The 21,770-nt window shown below is 35.4% G+C and overlaps 1 protein-coding gene across 1 annotated transcript; it reads left to right on the top strand.

Annotated features, from left to right (window-relative positions):
* The first annotated feature begins 18,751 nt into the window (after window positions 1–18,751).
* Window positions 18,752–21,471, top strand: LOC107814505 (low-temperature-induced 65 kDa protein-like). The gene is given in 5 exon segments (NM_001325924.1): window positions 18,752–18,903; window positions 18,997–19,239; window positions 19,343–20,044; window positions 20,137–21,111; window positions 21,227–21,471. Coding segments are annotated over 5 exon segments (2,016 nt in total). The 5' UTR covers window positions 18,752–18,857; the 3' UTR covers window positions 21,277–21,471.
* Window positions 21,472–21,770: the final 299 nt, after the last annotated feature.

Here is a 21,770-nt window from a genome sequence, read left to right as displayed (position 1 = left end):
ATAAGGAATTCTGTTAACCCGGGAGAAGGTGTTAGGCATTCCCGAGTTCCGTGGTTCTAGCACGGTCGCTCAACTGTTATATTCGGCTTGATTATATGATATAATACATATTATAACTTATGTGCAAATTTTATCCTTTAGCCGCTTTTATTATTATATTTTAAAAGAATACGAACATCGTTTAAAAACATGTCTTTGGATTGTGTCACATGAAATGCACCCGCGATCCGGAACGCATTTTTATTCAATGTTTTGGGATTTGGATTTGGGTCGCATAAATGCGCACCCGAGTTTAAGAGGGTAAGATTATTAAAATGCGCGCCTACAGCAATTAGCGTATTATTATTTTTGGGTAAGGCCGTGGAATTTTGCTAAAACGGCTCATCCCGAAGTCTAAGTAATTTTAATTAAACATTTATCGAGGGCCCCGCAATTTGTGTGTTTTATTGGGCGAGGCTCATCTCATTTATTTTAAAAAGATAATCCTAAAGTGGCTACATTTTTTCTATTAAAATTGTCTCTACAAAATGAAAGAGAAAAAGGTCTTAATTTATTTACATGCGTGAGTTGTTATATTTGGGTTTCGAATATGATTCATAAATTCTAAAAATGATGCAAGCGGGGCAATCTGTTGCCAATGCGGGCCCAGGCTCAACGTGTATGGCATAAACTGGACCTGGGCCATCTTATTCACATGTTACTACCTAGTTACATTATACTAGGCATGTTCACAGTTTGTCAAATTAAAAAAAAACTTAGCAATCTAATTTTAATTCTAAACCATTTACATGCTGAAATTAACCAATAGTATTTAACTAAACAACATTCCTACAAGTTCCTAAATGGTCTATTCGTTTGATGAACTAACGTGCTTTTTGAGACATGATAATCATCCAACAATAACGAATTAACTAGACGGAGTTACACCATTTATTTATTTATTAGGCAATATATAGATAGTTCGTCTGTTAAGCTATCGTCAGATGTTCCACTATATATATTAACAGCTACATGATTCTGATTAGAGTAAGCTAAATAATTTATATATACAAATAAAATTCAGAATAAATTTAGAACTTCAACTCTTCATTTTTTTGTATTCATGCTTCATGTTTCAGTTTACAATAATCAGCGTGTCAGTTGTGTACCTGATATTGGAAGCAAAAGAAAAGGGAGATCAGCAGAAATTCAGTATCATACAACAACAACAACACCCAGCAACCAGCAATGAGAAACCAGTGACGGATTTTAAAACTCAAGATAAAAATCCAGAAAACACCAACAACAATCAACGGACAGAAGCCAAGGAAATCTTTTCAGATTTGAAAGACTAATTAATGTTCAACCCTTAATTTTTGAATTCGTATATCAGAATATTTAAATTGTATATCAGGTGTATATTATTCTTCTTTTGAATTTCCAGAATGTTTTTCTTTTTATTTTTGGAGTCTTAGTATTTTCGGAATTTTTCTCTCTCTTTAATAGCCAGCTCTTTTTTTTCTCTATCTCTCTCTCTTCTTTTTTTTCTCCCTCCTAAAAATCTGATCAAGTCCCCTCTTTATTACCATCTTTCAGCATTTTTAAACATAAAAACCCACTATCTTCTCACTCATCCCCTTTTAATCTCACTACCTAATGTTTTGTCCCCCACTATATTAAACAAATACCCCATTATATCTTGTCCCCCATGCTTATTTTAAACAATTGCATTATTCTCCACCATTATATCTTGTCCCCCGTTATTGATTATTTTAATATTATTTTAATCTTAATTGACAGAGCACTCAAAATAAATAATTGTTCAAAATTTTAATTCCAAAAATACCCCTATGACCTTACTGAAATTACCATTTTGAGCTTGAAAATATTATAATTTACCAATCTACCCCTGTCAGCTATAACAAGTTCAACTAATCAATTCTAACCAAAATATAGCAGCTATAACCAATTCCTAATCAAATTTTATTAACAAACTCAAACTATATGATGAACAACAAAGAAACAACTTGAATTATTTTGACTGAACAATGTTTTTACACAACAAACTATTTTCAGATTCACCAACAATGACAAACAAATATATTCAAAGCGTGAGCTCAAATTCAAATTAAACTTTAAACAAAATAAATAAACAGATTCAAATCACTAAACTCAAATAATCAATTGATCTTCAAATTAAATTCAAAAAAATTACAACAAAGATACATGATTCAAACTAAACCAAAAAATTAAAAACCAAAACATAAACTCACATTAAATCACTGAATTAAAAACGAACTTCAAACAAAATGAACACGAATTAAATCTATAGTAAACAACAAACATGACGGATTCAAATGATTTAAACTAACACTTTTCTATATTAAAACTAAATCCTTTTAAATTAATAAAACAAACTGAAGAAATAATTAATTGGACTTCAATTTAAATCTAACAATATTATAATTAAACTAACAATTTCTTCCTAAAAATAAACAAGAAAAATGAATGAAACAAACTGAAAGATAAAAAAATGATGAACATGAAATTAATATCAAACATATTTGATTTCAAATTCGAAAAATATCAAACAAATTACGGACAGAAACGAAATTTAAACCAACTAACCGGATCAGAACGACGAAGAACTTTGAATGAAAACAAATCTGTCCGGAAGCGATTATCGTACCAAAACATTTCGACGACGAAGACGATCCGAATAAGAGAGAAAACACACAAATACAAGCAGCTCTTTTTACTCATCATGGGAAATTATAGGTTTGGATTATCAGATATGATGCCAAATGCTTGGTTTTACAAGCTCAAGGACATGAGCAAAATCAGCAGCATGAAAACGAAGCAGAAGGCAGCATGTTTGGATGGTGAAACAATATCGAGGGCAGCAACAATGTGAAGAAACAATAGCGCAGCAGCATCAATCCTGCTGCTTGTGGTTGGATATCGACGCTGCCCAACTGGTGGCGGGCAGCAGGCTGGGCGACGGAAATGGTGGTGGGTTCAGCTGGGGGCTGTTTGGGACGATGAGGAAGATGAGGGAAGGGATGACTATGGAGCTCGATGGACTGAGCTGTGCGATGAAAAAGAAGAAGAAGCCGCAGCCATGAGAGCTCGAGCTCGAGCTCGAAGAAGATGGCGATGACGAAGGTTGTTGGTTCGACGAAGATGATGACATGATGATGGGCAGCTCGCGCGATGGCTGTTGGAGCTCGTCAAAGAAGAAGAGGCAGTGACCATGGCGGACTGGGGTTCGAGGTCGTTCATGGTGCCGGTTCGCGGCGAGGGGCCGTTTGGTCGACGAGGCTGGAAGTCGTTTGGACTGGTGAAGACGAAGAAGATGAATATGGGGGTGGATGGGTTGTTTGGTCGTGCATGGACGACGTGGGGGGCGGGGGTGTGAGGGGGAAGGGCTGCCATGGTTGCTTAGGGTGTTTGGGATTTTGGAGAAGAAAAAGAGGGAGGGGGCGGGTAGTTTTAGGTGTTAGGGTTTTTTGGAGTGGAAAATGAAAAATGGGAAGATGGGGGTGGGTCTTTGGGGTTATGGACTGGGTTGACCCGGTTTGAAATGGACCGGGTCGTAGGGAAGGTTGGATATTTTTTGGGCCTGTGGCTTGAATTTGAAGAAGAGCCCAATTCCGATTCTCTTTATATTTTTTGCTCTATTTTCTTCTACTTTCTAATTAATAAAACTAAAATTCTAAATTAAGTTATAAACTAAATTAACTTATCAAAAATGCTAAATAATTCCCAATAACTATTATCGCACATTTAAATAGCAATTAACGATAAAATCGCACAATTTAGACGTTAAATGCTAAAATGCAACATACATTATTTTTTTATGATTTTCTCATTTTTTGTAAAACAAACTTAAATAAATACTAAATGAAAATGCGACATATTTTATATTTTTATTAATTTAAACGAATAAACATGCACAAACAAAAATACAAATAATTATACAAAAATACCACAAAAATTCAAAAAATTGCACACCAAAGAAAAATTGTTTTATTTTGAATTTTTTGGGAGTAATTCTTTCATAGGGCAAAAATCACGTGCTTACAGCTGCCCCTCTTTGCCCGAAGACACGAAGGGTTTTTGTGCAAAGATAAAGTGAGCGATTTTTGCCCATCCGAGTACTCCGTGTGAAGCATTTTGGAGTAATTATCCCTCTTGACACTCGTCAATCCTTTTGTCAATTCCCTTTTGCTAGAGATATCTTTCTTGACACTGGCCTCGCGCTTGTTCCTTGCTGACTATACCACTTGGATGTACTAGTCAGATCTCATCTTGCATAATTGAAAAGCTGATGGCAGATTTTGAAGTTATTTCTCACTTGTTCTGACCAAACAGACTCTACTGGGGAATTTTTCTATGAAAGGAGAAAGACAAACAAAAAGGGAACCGAATAAAAGACAAAGGAAAAAGATGACTCTTTAACAAGAGAAACTATAAATAAAAACCTATCAAACGCAGATACCGACTCTAATGGTCATGACATACGTATGTGGCCTATCCTCTACCGTCAATCGTCTTTCAAGATCTTCATTTAGTGATTCCCCATCTGATTCTCAATCTTATTCGACTTTGTAGTGCCCGAAGGGTTTTCACTATCAAGCCTCTCTCATTTTGTTTTTTTTTTCCCAGTTTTCATCGCCTTATGGTGTCCGTGAAGATTTTCACCGATAAGACTCTCTCATTTGTATCACTTTCCAGCTGGGGATTTGGAGTGTTGCCGGTATGATTCTCTCTGCTGGGGATTAGAGTTCTCTTCTGTTGTGGGATAGAGTGTTATGTTCACCGGTAAGACTCTCATTTGTCTGACTTAGCATCTTTTGAAGACTGATCAGAAGGTCTTTCTTTGGACCGTAATGTGGGTTTTTTGGATAGGCTAGAAAGAAAGGGTATTAAAGGCTCAAAAACAAATCAATTTGAGGTTCAAAATTACAACCTTTGGAACCATATTTGTTTACGACAAGTGCAACCCTTGCCCCAATTTATTGCTTGGGGATTATTTATTTATTTTTATTTTTATTACACCATGATCGAGCCGTGAGGCGCCTACGTATCCTCTTTGAGGAATCAGGTCGAACGTAGTTCCCAATTCCTTTGTTTTTCTTGTGACTTTTTTTTTTCTTGTTATCATTTTTCTCTTTTCTTTTCATCATTTTTTTTTCGTTTTTGTTGATTTTTTTCTTTTTCTTTTTGTGTCTTTTTTTCTTTTTCTTATCTTTTTATGTTTGTGTTTCTACTCTTTGCTACTGATTCCGAAAGAGGGCTATGAAAGAAAAAATAAACAAGGCTCAAAAGGGCTAACGAATGATAAAGTGTTTAGGTAGCAGAACGAAATGTCTTTGTCATTCCAGTCTTCAAAACATGTCAAGTGCAAACAACACAATTGAACATAGATTTATAGTCTCTTCTGATGGTGCTGGACTTGACAATTATATTCTTCATTTGCTTTTCATTTGTCATTTCTAAAGCACCGTTGGAGACACTCTCACTCTCATTATCATGAACGACCCTCATGTCAATTTGGCGAATCTTGCCTTTAACGGTTTTCTTTATGTTTTACTTGCCCCAGTTCCATATGACTCGAGCTCCGAATAATTTCAAACTGTCCTTATTTCCTTTAAATGTTCTGGTCACCTTTCCAGGGTTTTATGAATAACTTTTAAGATTAGGCCCAAACTGTGTGCGCATGACATGTCACTAGAATCGGCGCTGAACAAAAATGATAAAAGGACCAAAAAGATGACTGGAAATAATAAAAGAACGGATTTTGCATTAGACTACTAGTGAAATGGTTTGAATAACAAAACAAAACAAACCAAAATAAAATCCTAAAACAGCCTGGACAAAACTTAACAAACCGCTATGACAAAATGGAAAGATAAGAAAGTTTGACGCAAGACAATATCCGAATTACAACCCTAATAATCTGGAGAACAGAAATGACAACAAAATAAGCCACCAAAAGCTTCTCTCTTGCTAACCAAGGAACGGAGCGTCCTCCCACTTTATCAAAACTGGCATCTTAGCCACTGATCTTCGCATCAGTATTGCCCAGACCATTACAACCTTCAATATTATCAATCCTCAGTCAACAAGTTCCCAATAGGATTCGAGTGCTTCTGTCATCAGGCCTCATTCCTGCAAAGTGTGCTTCTGGATCTTGTGTATCTGGTTTACCTCAAACCAACCACCTTAACTTTCTTTGTGATTCAAAGCAAAACAGGTTAGAATGGACTGAATCGGTCCTCATTATTAACAACATCTTTTTTCCTTTTTTTTCCTTTTTTTCATTTTTTTTCCATTCTTTTTTTTCTTTTTTGTTGTGGTCGAATCTTATGGAGATTGCCTACGTATCATGACCCCGCATGAATCAGACCTTGCGTAGTTCGGACCAATAAAAGATAAATAATAATAAAACATTTTTTTTCTTTTTTTTTTGGAATTTTCAATTTTCATATTAAAACAAACTTGATTACAAAAGTTTAAAAACTGACCATACTAACAGACTTTGACAAAAGATAAAAACGGCCTCGAAAATCAAATAGCCTGCATACTCTAATCAAAGAATTACAAACTCAAAGACAAACGACTAGTTTCTTTCCCCGTTTGACAAAGGCAACCAAACAGTTATTTTTCAAATGTGCCCCCTTCCCAATTTCATATGAATTTTGAGGCCGAGAAGGATTATTTTATGACACTTTACAAACTTGCCCATTCTTTTACGAAAATAGCCTTTCGACAACTGAAAGATACTCTGAGGCTATTTCGGCAAGAACGGTTTAAGACGCGGCCGAAGCTGGCTTGGCTTATTTTTGACTAAAAATCCAAACGGTGTTCACCTAACCGCTGACTCTTTGTTTTTTTTCTTCAAATTACAATGAAAACGTGGTGTTGCAAACACGACCCTTCAACGCCTCGGGGACGAAGATTTTTAAGGCTGTGTGGGTCAACTGGACCAAAATCCTAAAAAAATGACCCAAGGTGGCTGTTTATACAAAGTCAGCCTTCCGGCGTCCCTTTCGGGAACATTCGGCTATTTTTGACAAAACAACATCACCCGACTTATTTATGACTCTTTTTATCATTTTTCAAAAATAGAAAACTCAATAACGCAAACACGGCCTTTCAGCGCCTCGGGGACGAAGATTTTTAAGGCTGTGTGGGTCAACTGGACCAAATCTTAAACATGACCCAAAGGTGGCTGTTTATGCAAAGTCAGCCTTCCAGCGTCCCTTTCGGGAACATTCGGCTATGCCTTGACAAAACAACGTCACCCAACTTCTTTATGATGAAATTAAAATTTGACATATATATATTTGCTTATTTTTTTTTTTGCAAAAGGGGAGGAAGGACATCACCCGACTTATTTATGACAAAATTAAAATTTTGACATGTTTTTTTGTTTGTTTATTTATTTGTTTTTGGCTATTTTAGCAAAAGGGGAGGTTGGACCCGATGAGGGTTGCCTACGTATCTCACATCCGGTGAGAATTAAACCCGCCTAGTTCGGGCAATTAACTGAACTTTTTTTTTCATTCATTTTTGGCAGTAAATATAAAAACCACTTTCAAAGCACGACTCTTTTCCTTTTCGATTTTGGGCATTTTCATAAAAATAAAAAATAAAACTATTTTAAAAATAAGACCTTTTTTTTATTTTCATTTTCATGGCAAGACAAACTATTTTCCTTTTTCTATTTTTTGAAAACAAGACAAAACAATGATTTTTTTTTTCTATTTTTCCTTTGCTTTTAGTAAAACAAATTAATACAACATTTTTTTTAGTTTTTCAAAATTTCGGCAGAGTTCGACGGTATTTGGGCATTGGGTTTTTCAAAAATAAACAATTAACTCCCTAACCGTTATTTCTTTTTTTTTCCCACAATATTCCTAATATTCAAAAACTGGTCAGCATGCGGGCGCGAGACAAATAAATGCCCGAAAAACAAATAGGATGCATCAGGATGGTCTTTTCATATCAGGTTGCTAGTCCTAGACGGACCCAACCCCTGTGTTGAGTCCCCTAAGTCAAATGCAACGTGATGCAAATAAGCGTTCCTACTAGGGATCCGGCATGAAGTCACGTTATTCTATGTTCAAAACCTGGGTCGGTGTTCTAGACAGTGTACCCGAGCGGACAACTCGAGTTGAGGAAGGAGCTCCTTTCCGGGAACCAAAAGGCCAGCCGGCTTAGAAACTTTCCGAGCCTCTTTTATTTAGGGTATGACACTAACAGAATAGGGAGTCTTAACCAGTAAGCACATCCCCGAAGGTAAGAAGAGAAAGTTTCGGCACAGTTTATATGTACAGTTCAAATAATATCAAAGCAGTAAAAATCATCATTTTGCACATTTAGGCCAAAACATGTAATAAGATCAAATAATAAATAAAGCCAAATATAACAATTCATATAAGCTCGAATTCTGAACCCTGAACCAATGGTTCTCGGTGAAAAGATCCCCAGCGGAGTCGCCAGAGCTGTCACACCTCCTTTTTCCGTCCCCGCGAGGGGTGAAGGAGTTTTTTCCAATTAAAGGACAATCGAAACGGGATTTGTTTGTTTATTTCAGAGTCGCCACTTGGGAGATTTGGGGTGTCCCAAGTCACCAATTTTAATCCCGAATCGAGGAAAAGAATGACTCTGTATTACAGTCTGCGAACCAAAAATCCGGATAAGGAATTCTGTTAACCCGGGAGAAGGTGTTAGGCATTCCCGAGTTCCGTGGTTCTAGCACGGTCGCTCAACTGTTATATTCGGCTTGATTATCTGATATAATATATATTATAACTTATGTGCAAATTTTATCCTTTAGCCGCTTTTAAAAGAATATGAACATCGTTTAAAAACATGTCTTTGGATTGCATCACATGAAATGCACCCGCGATCCGGAACGCATTTTTATTCAATGTTTTGGGATTTGGATTTGGGTCGCATAAATGCGCACCCGAGTTTAAGAGGGTAAGATTATTAAAAATGCGCGCCTACAACAATTAGCGTATTATTATTTCTGGGTAAGGCCGTGGAATTTTGCTAAAACGGCTCATCCCGAAGTCTAAGTAATTTTAATTAAACATTTATCGAGGGCCCCGCAATTTGTGTGTTTTATTGGGCGAGGCTCATCTCATTTATTTTAAAAGGATAATCCTAAAGTGCCTACATTTTTTCTATTAAAATTGTCTCTACAAAATGAAAGAGAAAAAGGTCTTAATTTATTTACATGCTTGAGTTGTTATATTTGGGTTTTGAATATGATTCATAAATTCTAAAAATGATGCAAGCGGGGCAATCTGTTGTCAATGCGGGCCCAGGCTCAACGTGTATGGCATAAACTAGACCTGGGCCATCTTATTCACATGTTACTACCTAGTTACATTATACTAGGCATGTTCACAGTTTGTCAAATTAAAAAAAAACTTAGCAATCTAATTTTAATTCTAAACCATTTACATGCTGAAATTAACCAATAGTATTTAACTAAACAACATTCCTACAAGTTCCTAAATGGTCTATTCGTTTGATGAACTAACGTGCTTTTTGAGACATGATAATCATCCAACAATAACGAATTAACTAGACGGAGTTACTACACCATTTATTTATTTTTTAGGCAATATATAGATAGTTCGTCTGTTAAGCTATCGTCAGATGTTCCACTATATATATTAACAGCTACATGATTCTGATTAGAGTAAGCTAAATAATTTATATATATAAATAAAATTCAGAATAAATTTAGAACTTCAACTCTTCATTTTTTTGTATTCATGCTTCATGTTTCAGTTTACAATAATCAACGTGTCAGTTGTGTACCTGATATTGGAAGCAAAAGAAAAGAGAGATCAGCAGAAATTCAGTAGCATACAACAACAGCAATACCCAGCAACCAGCAATGAGAAACCAGTGACGGATTTTAAAACTCAAGATAAAAATCCAGAAAACACCAACAACAATCAACGGACAGAAGCCAAGAGAATCTTTTCAGATTTGAAAGACTAATTAATGTTCAACCATTAATTTTTGAATCCGTATATCAGAATATTTAAATTGTATATCAGGTGTATACTATTCTTCTTTTGAATTTCCAGAATGTTTTTCTTTTTATTTTTGGAGTCTTAGTATTTTCGGAATTTTTCTCTCTCTTTAATATCCAGCTCTTTTTTTCTCTATCTCTCTCTCTTCTTTTTTTCTCCCTCCTAAAAATCTGATCAAGTCCCCTCTTTATTACCATCTTTCAGCATTTTTAAACATAAAAACCCACTATCTTCTCACTCATCCCCTTTTAATCCCACTACCTAATGTTTTGTCCCCCACTATATTAAACAAATACCCCATTATATCTTGTCCCCCATGCTTATTTTAAACAATTGCATTATTCCCCACCATTATATCTTGTCCCTCGTTATTGATTATTTTAATATTATTTTAATCCTAATTGACAGAGCACTCAAAATAAATAATTGTTCAAAATTTTAATTCCAAAAATACCCCTCTGACCTTACTGAAATTACCATTTTGACCTTGAAAACATTGTAATTACCAATCTATCCCTGTCAGCTATAACAAGTTCAACTAATCAATTCTAACCAAAATATAGCAGCTATAACCAATTCCTAATCAGATTTTATTAACAAACTCAAACTATATGATGAACAACAAAGAAACAACTTGAATTATTTTGACTGAACAATGTTTTTACACAACAAACTTATTTTCAGATTCACCAACAATGACAAACAAATATATTCAAAGCATGAGCTCACATTCAAATTAAACTTTAAACAAAATAAATAACCAGATTCAAATCACTAAACTCAAATAATCAATTGATCTTCAAATTAAATTCAAAAAAAATTACAACAAAGATACATGGTTCAAACTAAACCAAAAAATTAAAAACCAAAACATAAACTCACATTAAATCACTGAATTAAAAATGAACTTCAAACAAAATGAACACGAATGAAATCTATAGTAAACAACAAACATGACGGATTCAAATGATTTAAACTAACACTTTTCTATATTAAAACTAAATCCTTTTAAATTAATAAAACAAACTGAAGAAATAATTAATTGGACTTCAATTTAAATCTAACAATATTATTATTAAATTAACAATTTCCTCCTAAAAATAAATAAGAAAAATGAATGAAACAAACTGAAAGATAAAAAAACGATGAACATGAAATTAATATCAAACATATTTGATTTCAAATTCGAAAAATATCAAACAAATTACGGACAGAAACGAAATTTAAACCAACTAACCGGATCAGAACGACGAAGAACTTTGAATGTAAACAAATCTGTCCGGAAGCGATTATCGCACCAAAACAATTCGACGACGAAGACGATCCGAATAAGAGAGAAAACACACAAATACAAGCAGCTCTTTTTACTCATCATGAGAAATTATAGGTTTGGATTATCAGATATGATGCCAAATGCTTGGTTTTACAAGCTCAAGGACATGAGCAAAATCAGCAGCATGAAAACGAAGCAGAAGGCAACATGTTGGATGGTGAAACAACATCGAGGGCAGCAGCAATGTGAAGAAACAATAACGCAGCAACATCAATCCTGCTGTTTGTGGTTGGATATCGACGCTGCCCAACTGGTGGCGGGCAGCAGGCTGGGCGACGGAAATGGTGGTGGGTTCAGCTGGGGGCTGTTTGGGACGATGAGGAAGATGAGGGAAGGGATGGCTATGGAGCTCGATGGACTGAGCTGTGCGATGAAAAAGAAGAAGAAGCCGCAGCCATGAGAGCTCGAGCTCGAAGAAGATGGCGACGACGAAGGCTGTTGGTTCGACGAAGATGATGACATGATGATGGGCAGCTCGCGCGATGGCTATTGGAGCTCATCGAAGAAGAAGAGGCAGTGACCATGGCAGACTGGGGTTCGAGGTCGTTCATGGTGCTGGTTCGCGGCGAGGGGTCGTTTGGTCGACGAGGCTGGAAGTCGTTTGGACTGGTGAAGACGAAGAAGATGAAGATGGGGGTGGCTGGGTTGTTTGGTCGTGCATGGACGACGTGGGGGGCAGGGGTGTGAGGGGGAAGGACTGCCATGGTTGCTTGGGGTGTTTGGGATTTTGGAGAAGAAGAAGAGGGAAGGGGGCGGGTAGTTTTAGGTGTTAGGGTTTTTTGGAGTGGAAAATGAAAAATGGGAAGATGGGGGTGGGTCTTTGGGCTTATGGACTGGGTTGACCCGGTTTGAAATGGACCGGGTCGTAGGGAAGGTTGAGTATTTTTTGGGCTTGTGGCTTGAATTTGAAGAAGCGCCCAATTCCGATTCTCTTTATATTTTTCTCTATTTTCTTCTACTTTCTAATTAATAAAACTAAAAATCTAAATTAAGTTATAAACTAAATTAACTTATCAAAAATACTAAATAATTCCCAATAACTATTATCACACATTTAAATAGCAATTAATGATAAAAGCGCACAATTTAGACGTTAAATGCTAAAATGCAACATACATTATTTTTTTTAATGATTTTCTCATTTTTTGTAAAACAAACTTAAATAAATACTAAATGAAAATGCGACATATTTTATATTTTTATTAATTTAAAAGAATAAACATGCACAGACAAAAATACAAATAATTATACAAAATTACCACAAAAATTCAAAAAATTGCACACCAAAGAAAAATTATTTTATTTTAAATTGTTTGGGAGTAATTCTTTCATAGGGCAAAAATCACGTGCTTACACATGTCATCTCCATATCCCTTCTTGAAAGCTTTCCAGACTTAGGATGTTTAGTTTCTTCTCTTCGTTTCTTTTTCTTTGGTTTGTCAGGTATCTTTTTAATTGGTGGGGTTTTAATTGGTGGATTGGTAGATGTTGGCCACATCTGCATGTTTGCTATATGCTGGATAAATGTTGAATATGCCTTCAGATAAGTGGATTTAGTACCTGTTGGATATGTAGTTAATTGGCTCAATGTTCTTGAAGTGCATAGAAGCAATTGCATGAGCACAAGGGATACTCTTCAGCATCCATGACCTGCAGGTACAAGTCTGGACTTGCATATTCACACAGTGCTTCAATACCAATCTTAATAAGTTATCCTCAACCTCATAGCCAAATTTACCATTTCATTTGATTGTACACCTCATAGGCTGGGTCATATTATCCTGGTACACTTTCATAGCAATTGGGGATATATCACATATCCATGTATCTGCAAACTCCCTCAACTTTTCTATTCTCTCCATCATCTTCACTCTGATTTCCTCCAACATTGTGATGACTATCTTGTGTCTAGCAGCAAGTATCCAAGCATTAAAGGTCTCACACATATTATTGTCAATTATATTACATTTTCTGTCACATTTGAAGTATGCTCTGCACCAGGTTTCCTTGTTATACCTCAAGAGGCTCTCACATATCCCATTCCCAAGCATATTCAAGTTGTCCAGGTGGAAATTCAATTCTGCCATACATGATATTCTAGCACACCTCCATAAGTTATTTCCCTATCCAATCCTCTCCAATTTTTGGGCCAATTTGCTAATATATGTCTGGCATACCACCTATGTTCACTTTCAGGCAATACTTCTGATACAACTTTAAGCAATCCTGTAACATAAGAAGAATATATTAGTTGCTAACAGAAATAGAAATAAGAAAAATAAAATATTGACAGCGATGAAATCACCTTTTGCACATTAGACATGATAGTGAGATCCCTTTCATCTTGAAACTCTAAGTCATGAGTCACACACTTCAGAAATTATGTCCAAGTGAAACTGTTCTCACACTCTACAATGGCTCAAGCAATAGGGAACATCTGATTGTTGCCATCCTTTGATACTGCTACAAGCAGTTGACCCTTACAAATGCCTTTCAAAAAGCATCCATCAAGGCCAATTATCTTTCTGTAACCTTCAGACCATCCCTTTTTCATAGCATAGTAGCACATATAAAATGAATTGAAGACAAGCTTGCCTTCACCTTGATCATCTACCTACACAACATAAGTTGTACCTGAATTTGTCTGTAACAGAATATATCTCTATAATCATAGAGTCTCTTGAACTCAGCATGCACATCACCTATTATCTCCTTAAAATTTTTTGCTCTAGCTCTATGGACAGTAGACCTACTAACATACATGTCCAGTTCATCCTTAATGAGTTTCTTTAGCTCCCAAACTTTTATATTTGGTTGAGAAACAATCTTATCCATGTAATGCTTTGCAAGGTATCTGGAGTTTCAAAGCTTGTTTTTGTTTGTTCTGTAATACTTGTGGACATGACAATACTTTTTTACCTTAAATTGTTGGATATGCTATCTTTGCTAGCAGCCAACAACCATGGACATTTTGGGTGCATGCATTTTACCCTCACCCTACCAGGTTCATTAATATACTTCTCAATTTGAACTTCTTTTTCTGAATTGCATACTTAGTAACAACCAACCTAAAATCATCAACACTCTAAAAAATCAGCCCCAACTCCCAGGTTATTTTCTTGACAGTTGGATCATATATCAGGGCTTTTTTTCTCTCTTATTGACAGCCATTCTCTCCTTATATTCTTCATCGAATTCATCTTCAGCATCTGAAGGAAAACTTTCAGCATTAGAAGACCTAAAATAAGGCTCATTTGTCCCTACTAAGCACGTGTACCTATTTTGCTTGCTACCAATTCTTAATTCATCAAAACCAACATTAACTCCTACATCACCTAGGTTAATATCACCCCTATCTTTTGGCCTTTTACTCCTTTTCCTTCTATATTTCCTCAGTTCATCTGTACACTCTACAAATTCTTCATGAATATCATATCCATAATCATTATCATTAGGAACATGCAAGTCTACTCCATCACTCTTATCACCATCAGGAATATTAAAGTCAGAATCATTCTCATTGTCATCCTCACCCTCATTATCATCTGATTCACTATCTACTTTATTCTCTTGTTCTCTTGAAGGTGCAGGGGCAGGGGCATGTGCAGGTTCACTATCGACTTTTTCTAAGATTACCGTGTTCTTAAAAGCTCCACTATTACTCCCACCAACCCCTTTACTAGCCTTATTTATGTCAACAACATTTAAAGGGACAACATGAGTCGCATAAATATCTAAAGTATCCCTATCTTCCAATTTATTACAAATGTCTAATATATCTTTGTTTGTGAGAATATTTACCAATTTATCTGTCATATCCATTGGACAAATATACAACTCAGCCACATTTTTAAATTTCATTAACCTAGTGTAGTTCATCAGTTCAATAAAAGACAGTAAATCCACATTTACATCTAAAGTCAATGTTTGACTATCCCCACATAACGATCAAAGTTACCAGAAACTAAAACCTCATCGTGGTACCACTTGAGTGTAACCAATTTAAAAAATATTTTTCTACAGACAAACAAGGGGATAAATAAATCAACCACCACATGCAACAACTGAAAATAAAGAAATACAAAAGTAGAGACAAAGATAAGAGCATATCACATTATTCAAAGCAATGGTATTACAATAATAATATAAACCCTAACTTTACATACAGTTTACAAACACAAAGTAAATCTCTTTATAAAAAACTCTCTGTAAAGGCAACAACACGACAACTTCACAGTAATATCGACAATGACAAAAGATTCCCCTTTTAAAAAGTGCGAAAACCCTAAAGCAAATGAAGAAATTTCAAAAAAACCCTAGGTTCAACCCACCCATTGCTAAAACAAACGGGTAATGCAAGGGGAAGAAATTACTAACCTAAAATCGCATAAATCTACCTCCCATACAAGATGAAAGTCGCATTTGAGATAGTCGCCGGAATCATCTTCACCAGAGCACCTTCGAGATGTATCGAGAAATGAGAGTTAATTTGGATAAATTAGTTTTAACCATTTTACCGAATGGACCGGGTAGGGTCGAGTTTGTTTGTAAATATAAAAGGTTAAAAATAAGGGGGTCAAGTTTAATGGTTAAAGTCAAACGCGTGAATTACACAGATGAACTTTTTACGGGACATGATCAAAGAAGGTGTGTACTAGATACACTTTAGAAAGATTGCGCGTGTAATATTATTATTGTCCAGAAAATGTGTAAGGAGGATTTGGTCCATAGGTTAGGTGACAACATATGTATTTTGCCAACTATAATTTAGTAACGGTTTTCCTTTTAAGCAAGTATAGTACGTTATAACTAGGAGTGTACATGGACCAGATTGATTTGAATTTTATCAAAGTCAAACCAAACCAATTATATCGGTTTGGATTAGATCGTGTTTGTCGGATTTTTCGATTTTTTTTGTTACATGAATACTATTTTACTCTTACGTTGTTAAATTTTTTATAAGTAAATATATGTTTAGTACAAATTGAAAAATTGACAAACATATGATCTATTAACATATTCTTATGGGAAAATTTTCTTAGTAACATATGATAGTTATTTTTTTAATCGTCTGACAATAATTTTTTTGTTAATGTACACTTTCAAGGTTAACTGAATTTAATAATTGAACATAAAAATCAATGTGATACTATATGTTATATTTAATTTTAAATTATCGAAATACCACTTCAACTTCGAAAAAGATAATAAGAATTTAATAGATCTTGACATATGAATATGGAAGAACAAAGAGATTGACGCATTTCACTAACACTTGATAAGAAAGTGATCATACAATCCGTTATATAAAGTTAATAAAAATAGAGCACTTCATCTTTAACTAATTATTACATCCCATAAGAGAATCACAAATATTTCAAGATATTTTTAAAAGAAAATTCTTAAAAGTATATATAAAAATTATATATTTATATGTCGATTTCGTTCGAATTTTTTTACTCAATGCCAAATCAAATAGAAGCAAACCTAATCAGGTTTTTAATTGATTTGATTTGACTTTTCGGTATAGTTCGATTTTCCGATTCGATTTGTACGCCCCTAGTTATAGCCTTATAAGACGGTGTGTTTCATATGTCAACCATGATACTATTTCCATGTTTAGAAGTATAATAAATTGTCATATTACAATACCATACATAAGATCATTAGACTTTTAAATCGCGACATTATTAATTTTCTTTTTTTGGGACGACCTTTTTGTTTGAATGCGTAATACATTTACTTTGACTATTAAACAATCAGAGTTAATTTTATCCATGGGTCATTGAACTTTTGTATTTGTTATCCATTTTTTTTTTTGTTACGTAAAAATCATTCAACTTTGTGTTCATTACACAAAAGTCACTTTTCTTTCTTTTGTTACACAAAAATCATTTTACTTTGCTCTAGTTATCACGAAAATCACATTTTTACTTGAAAAGTCTATTATACCCTTGATGTTATATAAACCTTCATATTTATGTAATACCTTCTATATTATATACTATATAATATATTTTTAACTATGTATTTTATTTATAAATAAAATAACTTAATATTATTTTTATAATATATTCGTATATTTAATTTTTTCTTAACGTTAATTTTCAAAATATATTAGTAGGATTATTAAATTTGTCAGTAACTTTAATATATATTAGTAGAGAAATAAATCGGCAAATACATTTCCGTGAGAAAATTCGCAGGTAAATAAACAAGAAAATGAGGAAAAAATCATATGTCAATTTGATGTGAATTGAGCTAGGGATATTTTCTTAGGGATTTACCTGGGTAATTGGTTATTTGGGAAATTATATTACTAGAAATTCGGAAAAAATCGTCCAAAAAAATCGATCAAAGTTGGTCGGTAATGGCCAATAACCGTTCAAAACGCGACCATTAACGTGTGGTCGGTATTTTGAAAGTCGGAAGGGCATACCGACCAAAGTTGGTCGATAATGTACTTGTTGCTTTATTCCTCCACTAATATATATTAAAGTTACTGAAAAATTTAATAACGCTACTAATATATTTTAAAAATTAACGTTAAGAAAAAATTAAATATACGAATATATTATAAAAATAATAAATAAAATAATATTAAGTTATTTTATTTATAAATAAAATACATAGTTAAAAATATATTATATAGTATATAATATAGAAGGTATTACATAAATATGAAGGTTTATATAATATCAAGGGTATAATAGATTTTCCAAGTAAAAATGTGACTTTTATGATAATTAGAGCAAAGTAAAGTAATTTTGTGTAATAAAAGAAAAAAAATAATTTTTGTGTAATGAACACAAAGTTAAATAATTTTTAAATAAAAAAAAAAAAAAACTTTGGATAACAAACACAAAAGTTCAATGACCATGGATAAAATTATGTCTAAGTCTAAAACTTAATTTGAAAGAAAACAACTACTCTACTGTCTAGTATCATTTAAAACGGTTCAGAAAGAATCCAGTGATTTAAGGCAGTTCAATTATATAAGGATTGAAACTGCTTGAACACGAGTAATGGATCGGTTTAACAATTTTACGGCTATAAGATCTTGAAAGAAAAGGAAATAAAAAGATGTTGGAAGATAAGAAGTGCCGACATTCATATAATTGCAGTTCATATTCTAACGGCCAATCACGTCGGTAAAGAGAAGGCCACGTCCACAGTAGTTTCCCATAAAGGCCGTACCACGCGTCCTATAGCAGAGACGTGCTATGTCCAGTAACAACGTGTGTCTCTCAGAGAATGCCACTGCCATGCAAAGGTGGCCAATTGGTTCAATTTTTCCCTCTATAAACCATTCTCATCTTTTTTGTCTTCTCTCCATACAGCTATCTGCTTTCTTTCTTCTGATGACTATAACTATTTGTACATTATATTTACACATTGGTGTCAGAAATCCCAAAGAAAACAAAGGAGCATCGTATATAATTAGAGATCAGGAATTACTGTTTTTTTAAGCTTTGATTATGGAGGCGCAACTGCACCATCCCCAGGATACTGGATTGCACAAAGGTGAGAAATTCTTAATGAACAATGAGATGTAGTAGTATTATATATGCCGTGTTTTTTGAATTGTCTGACTTGAAAGTGTTTTTGTGATTGAAGGGGAAGGCCAAGGTCAAGTTCATGATGAAGGTGAACATCATCATCATAAGAAATCAGTACTAAAGAAGGTTAAGGCAAAGGCAAAAAAGATCAAGGATACTCTAAAGCATGGTCTTGGACACGATCACGACCATGAGCACGAGCACGAGCATCATCCACTGCAAGGTGAACACGAGGAAGAAGAAGAAGATGGAACTGACGATGAAGAAATGGAGGAAGGTGCAGAAGTTCATGGTGGACCCTGTACGTTTCACCCCCCTCCCAAAAAAAAAAAAAATTTTTTAGCACATAAAATTATTTGCTTCCTGACTTAATGACACTGAGTTTCTTGCAATTCATTGGTCAGACGCTATTAGGAGTAAAGATATTCGAAAAGAGAATGTTGGGCCAATGGTCAATTTAGAGAATCCAACAAGCCCAAAGGAGGATCGTTACGATCATGCTAAGATGAAACATGAAGAAACACATAGGCCAGTTTTGCAGAGACAAGACGAATTTGCAAGGCCACCATCCGTGGGCGAGACTCACTTCCCTGAACAAAGGCATAGACCACCCTTTGCTGAGACTCATGAAACTAAGGGCACTGATCATGGGAAAGTAGAAGATCAAGGATTACACGTGTATAAAATTGGAGCACAAACAGGTCTGGAGAATCCCCACGCCTCCCACTTCTCCCAAGAGAGGGATAGATCACCTTTTGCTGAGACTAAGGGCATTGATCATGCTACTGCCTATGGAAAACAAGAGCATCAAGGACTGCAGGAGCATGAAAATATTGGGGCACCAACAGGTTTGGAGAAGCCTTACTCTTCCCGCTTCCGTGAAGAGATGCATAGGCCACATGCTGCTGCTGAATCTGATATACATGAGACTAAGGACATTGATTATGTTACTGCCCGTGGGAAATTAGAAGATCAAGGACTGCAGGGGCAAAAAATCGGTGTACCAACAGGCATAGAGGAGGATCCTCACGCTCCTAAGGACCGTCCTGAGTTGAGCCCGAATCCAACCAACTATCAGAGTAAAGTAACTGATCCAACAGGCGCCAGTAAGTGTCACTTCTCTTAAATTGCTAGTAAAATAGATTGAATATGTTTTGATTGGATCTTGAAAAAATGCTATATGATGCATTTGTAACAGCTAATGAAGAGGCAGGAGTTAGTCCACTTGTTCCATTATTCGAGAAAATGGGTGTGAATGATGCTCCTCCAGAAACAACACCAAAGCAAGGGACTGAACAAATAATGCCAGAGCTAGGAGCAGGGGACAACAAATTTGATCAAGGAACAGAACACAGCCTATATACAGGAACACATGATCAATTTGCACCACAGGAAGAACCTACTGGTTTCCCCTCAGTTCCTAAAAACACTGAATCACTTCCTAAAAGCATGAATCCTAGCAAGCCAGAAGATTCGCCTCAGGACGCACTAACTGGAAAACCAGGTAGCTATACAGAGAAAATTTCATCCGCCACATCAGCAATTGCTGATAAGGCAGTTGCTGCTAAGAATGTTGTTGCCTCCAAGCTTGGGTATGGTGGCACAGAGGAGGACACAAGAAAGTCACAGGCAAGTGTAGGTGATGAAGATAAAGCAAAAACAACCTCAGCAACTGAATTAGCACAAAAAGCTGTGAGCACAGTGGCAGAAAAACTTGCTCCTGTTTATGAAAAAGTAGCAGGTGCTGGCACCAGAGTCATGGCAAAAGTTGAGGGCACAGCAACTGGAGTAACAGGACATGAAAGCAGGGGAGGAGTTGATGCAGAACATGAAGACAAGACTAAAGCTACTGATAAAGGAGTTTCAATGAAGGAGTATTTGGCCGAGAAATTTAAGCCTGGAGAGGAGGACAAGGCGCTGTCTGAGGTGATTTCAGGATCACTTTCGAGACAGAAGGAGAAAACAGAGGAGTCAAAGCCAATGGGGAAGGTAACGGAATCGGAGGAAGAGGAGAGGCGATTAGGTCCTATTGAAGACGCAAAGAAAGAAGAAGATGGTGCTTCTGGGGAAACTCAAGTTGGCGAAGGCTTTGGACAGGGTGTAGTGGATAGGCTTAAAGATGCTGTAACTACGTGGCTTGGGAAAGGTGGTGAAACACAGACGTCCACAAATGGTAAGCAAAATGTATCAGATGTTTGTTGCAGTTTTCCCCATTTTGACATCTATTAACAACAAAATAAATGTTTAATTTAGTGCTAATTGAGTTGATTTTTGTTTTTGGGATTTAGGAACAAATTCTGCTGTGCATGGAGGTGCTGTAGTTGGAAGGGGTACATGATCAGGATGTTTGCGAAATTGAAGTTATACAACCATGATTCCTTGACTTCTTGTGCTTTGCATTTTCGCTTAATTTTCTTTTTTGTTGTGGTGTGTTCAAACATAAGCTTATTCTAGGAAGTTGTATTTTGCCTATTCTGTGTTTTGTAATCACACATATTAAGTTGTAGTATATCGATCTGTGGTGGTTCACTCCAGCTAGTTTGGGGTTCTGTTGTTTTGTACTGACCTGTGAAACTCATGGACAAGCGGGCCAAATGGACATGTGGTTTCCTGTACCTATTGGTGTTGTGTTCCACCGTGTTTTCTAGTTTTTCCTAGAGGCCAATAAATTGCATTGGGTCCTTACTCAGTTCTTTTCCTTACCAAGAGGCTACTTAAAATCTGAAACTGAATATATAATGTATCTGTTCGATTTGAAATAACACGCATCATTTATTTCCTCCGCTGCTAATGTTCATAAGGCGAGAAAACTGATAATAGTGCCGAGCAATA

The sequence above is a fragment of the Nicotiana tabacum genome, chromosome 6 (assembly GCF_000715075.1).
Source record: "Nicotiana tabacum cultivar K326 chromosome 6, ASM71507v2, whole genome shotgun sequence".
In the NCBI taxonomy this organism is placed as follows: domain Eukaryota; kingdom Viridiplantae; phylum Streptophyta; class Magnoliopsida; order Solanales; family Solanaceae; genus Nicotiana; species Nicotiana tabacum.
Note: the sequence above shows the minus strand (reverse complement) of the source record. Positions and strands in the feature narration are given on the sequence as shown.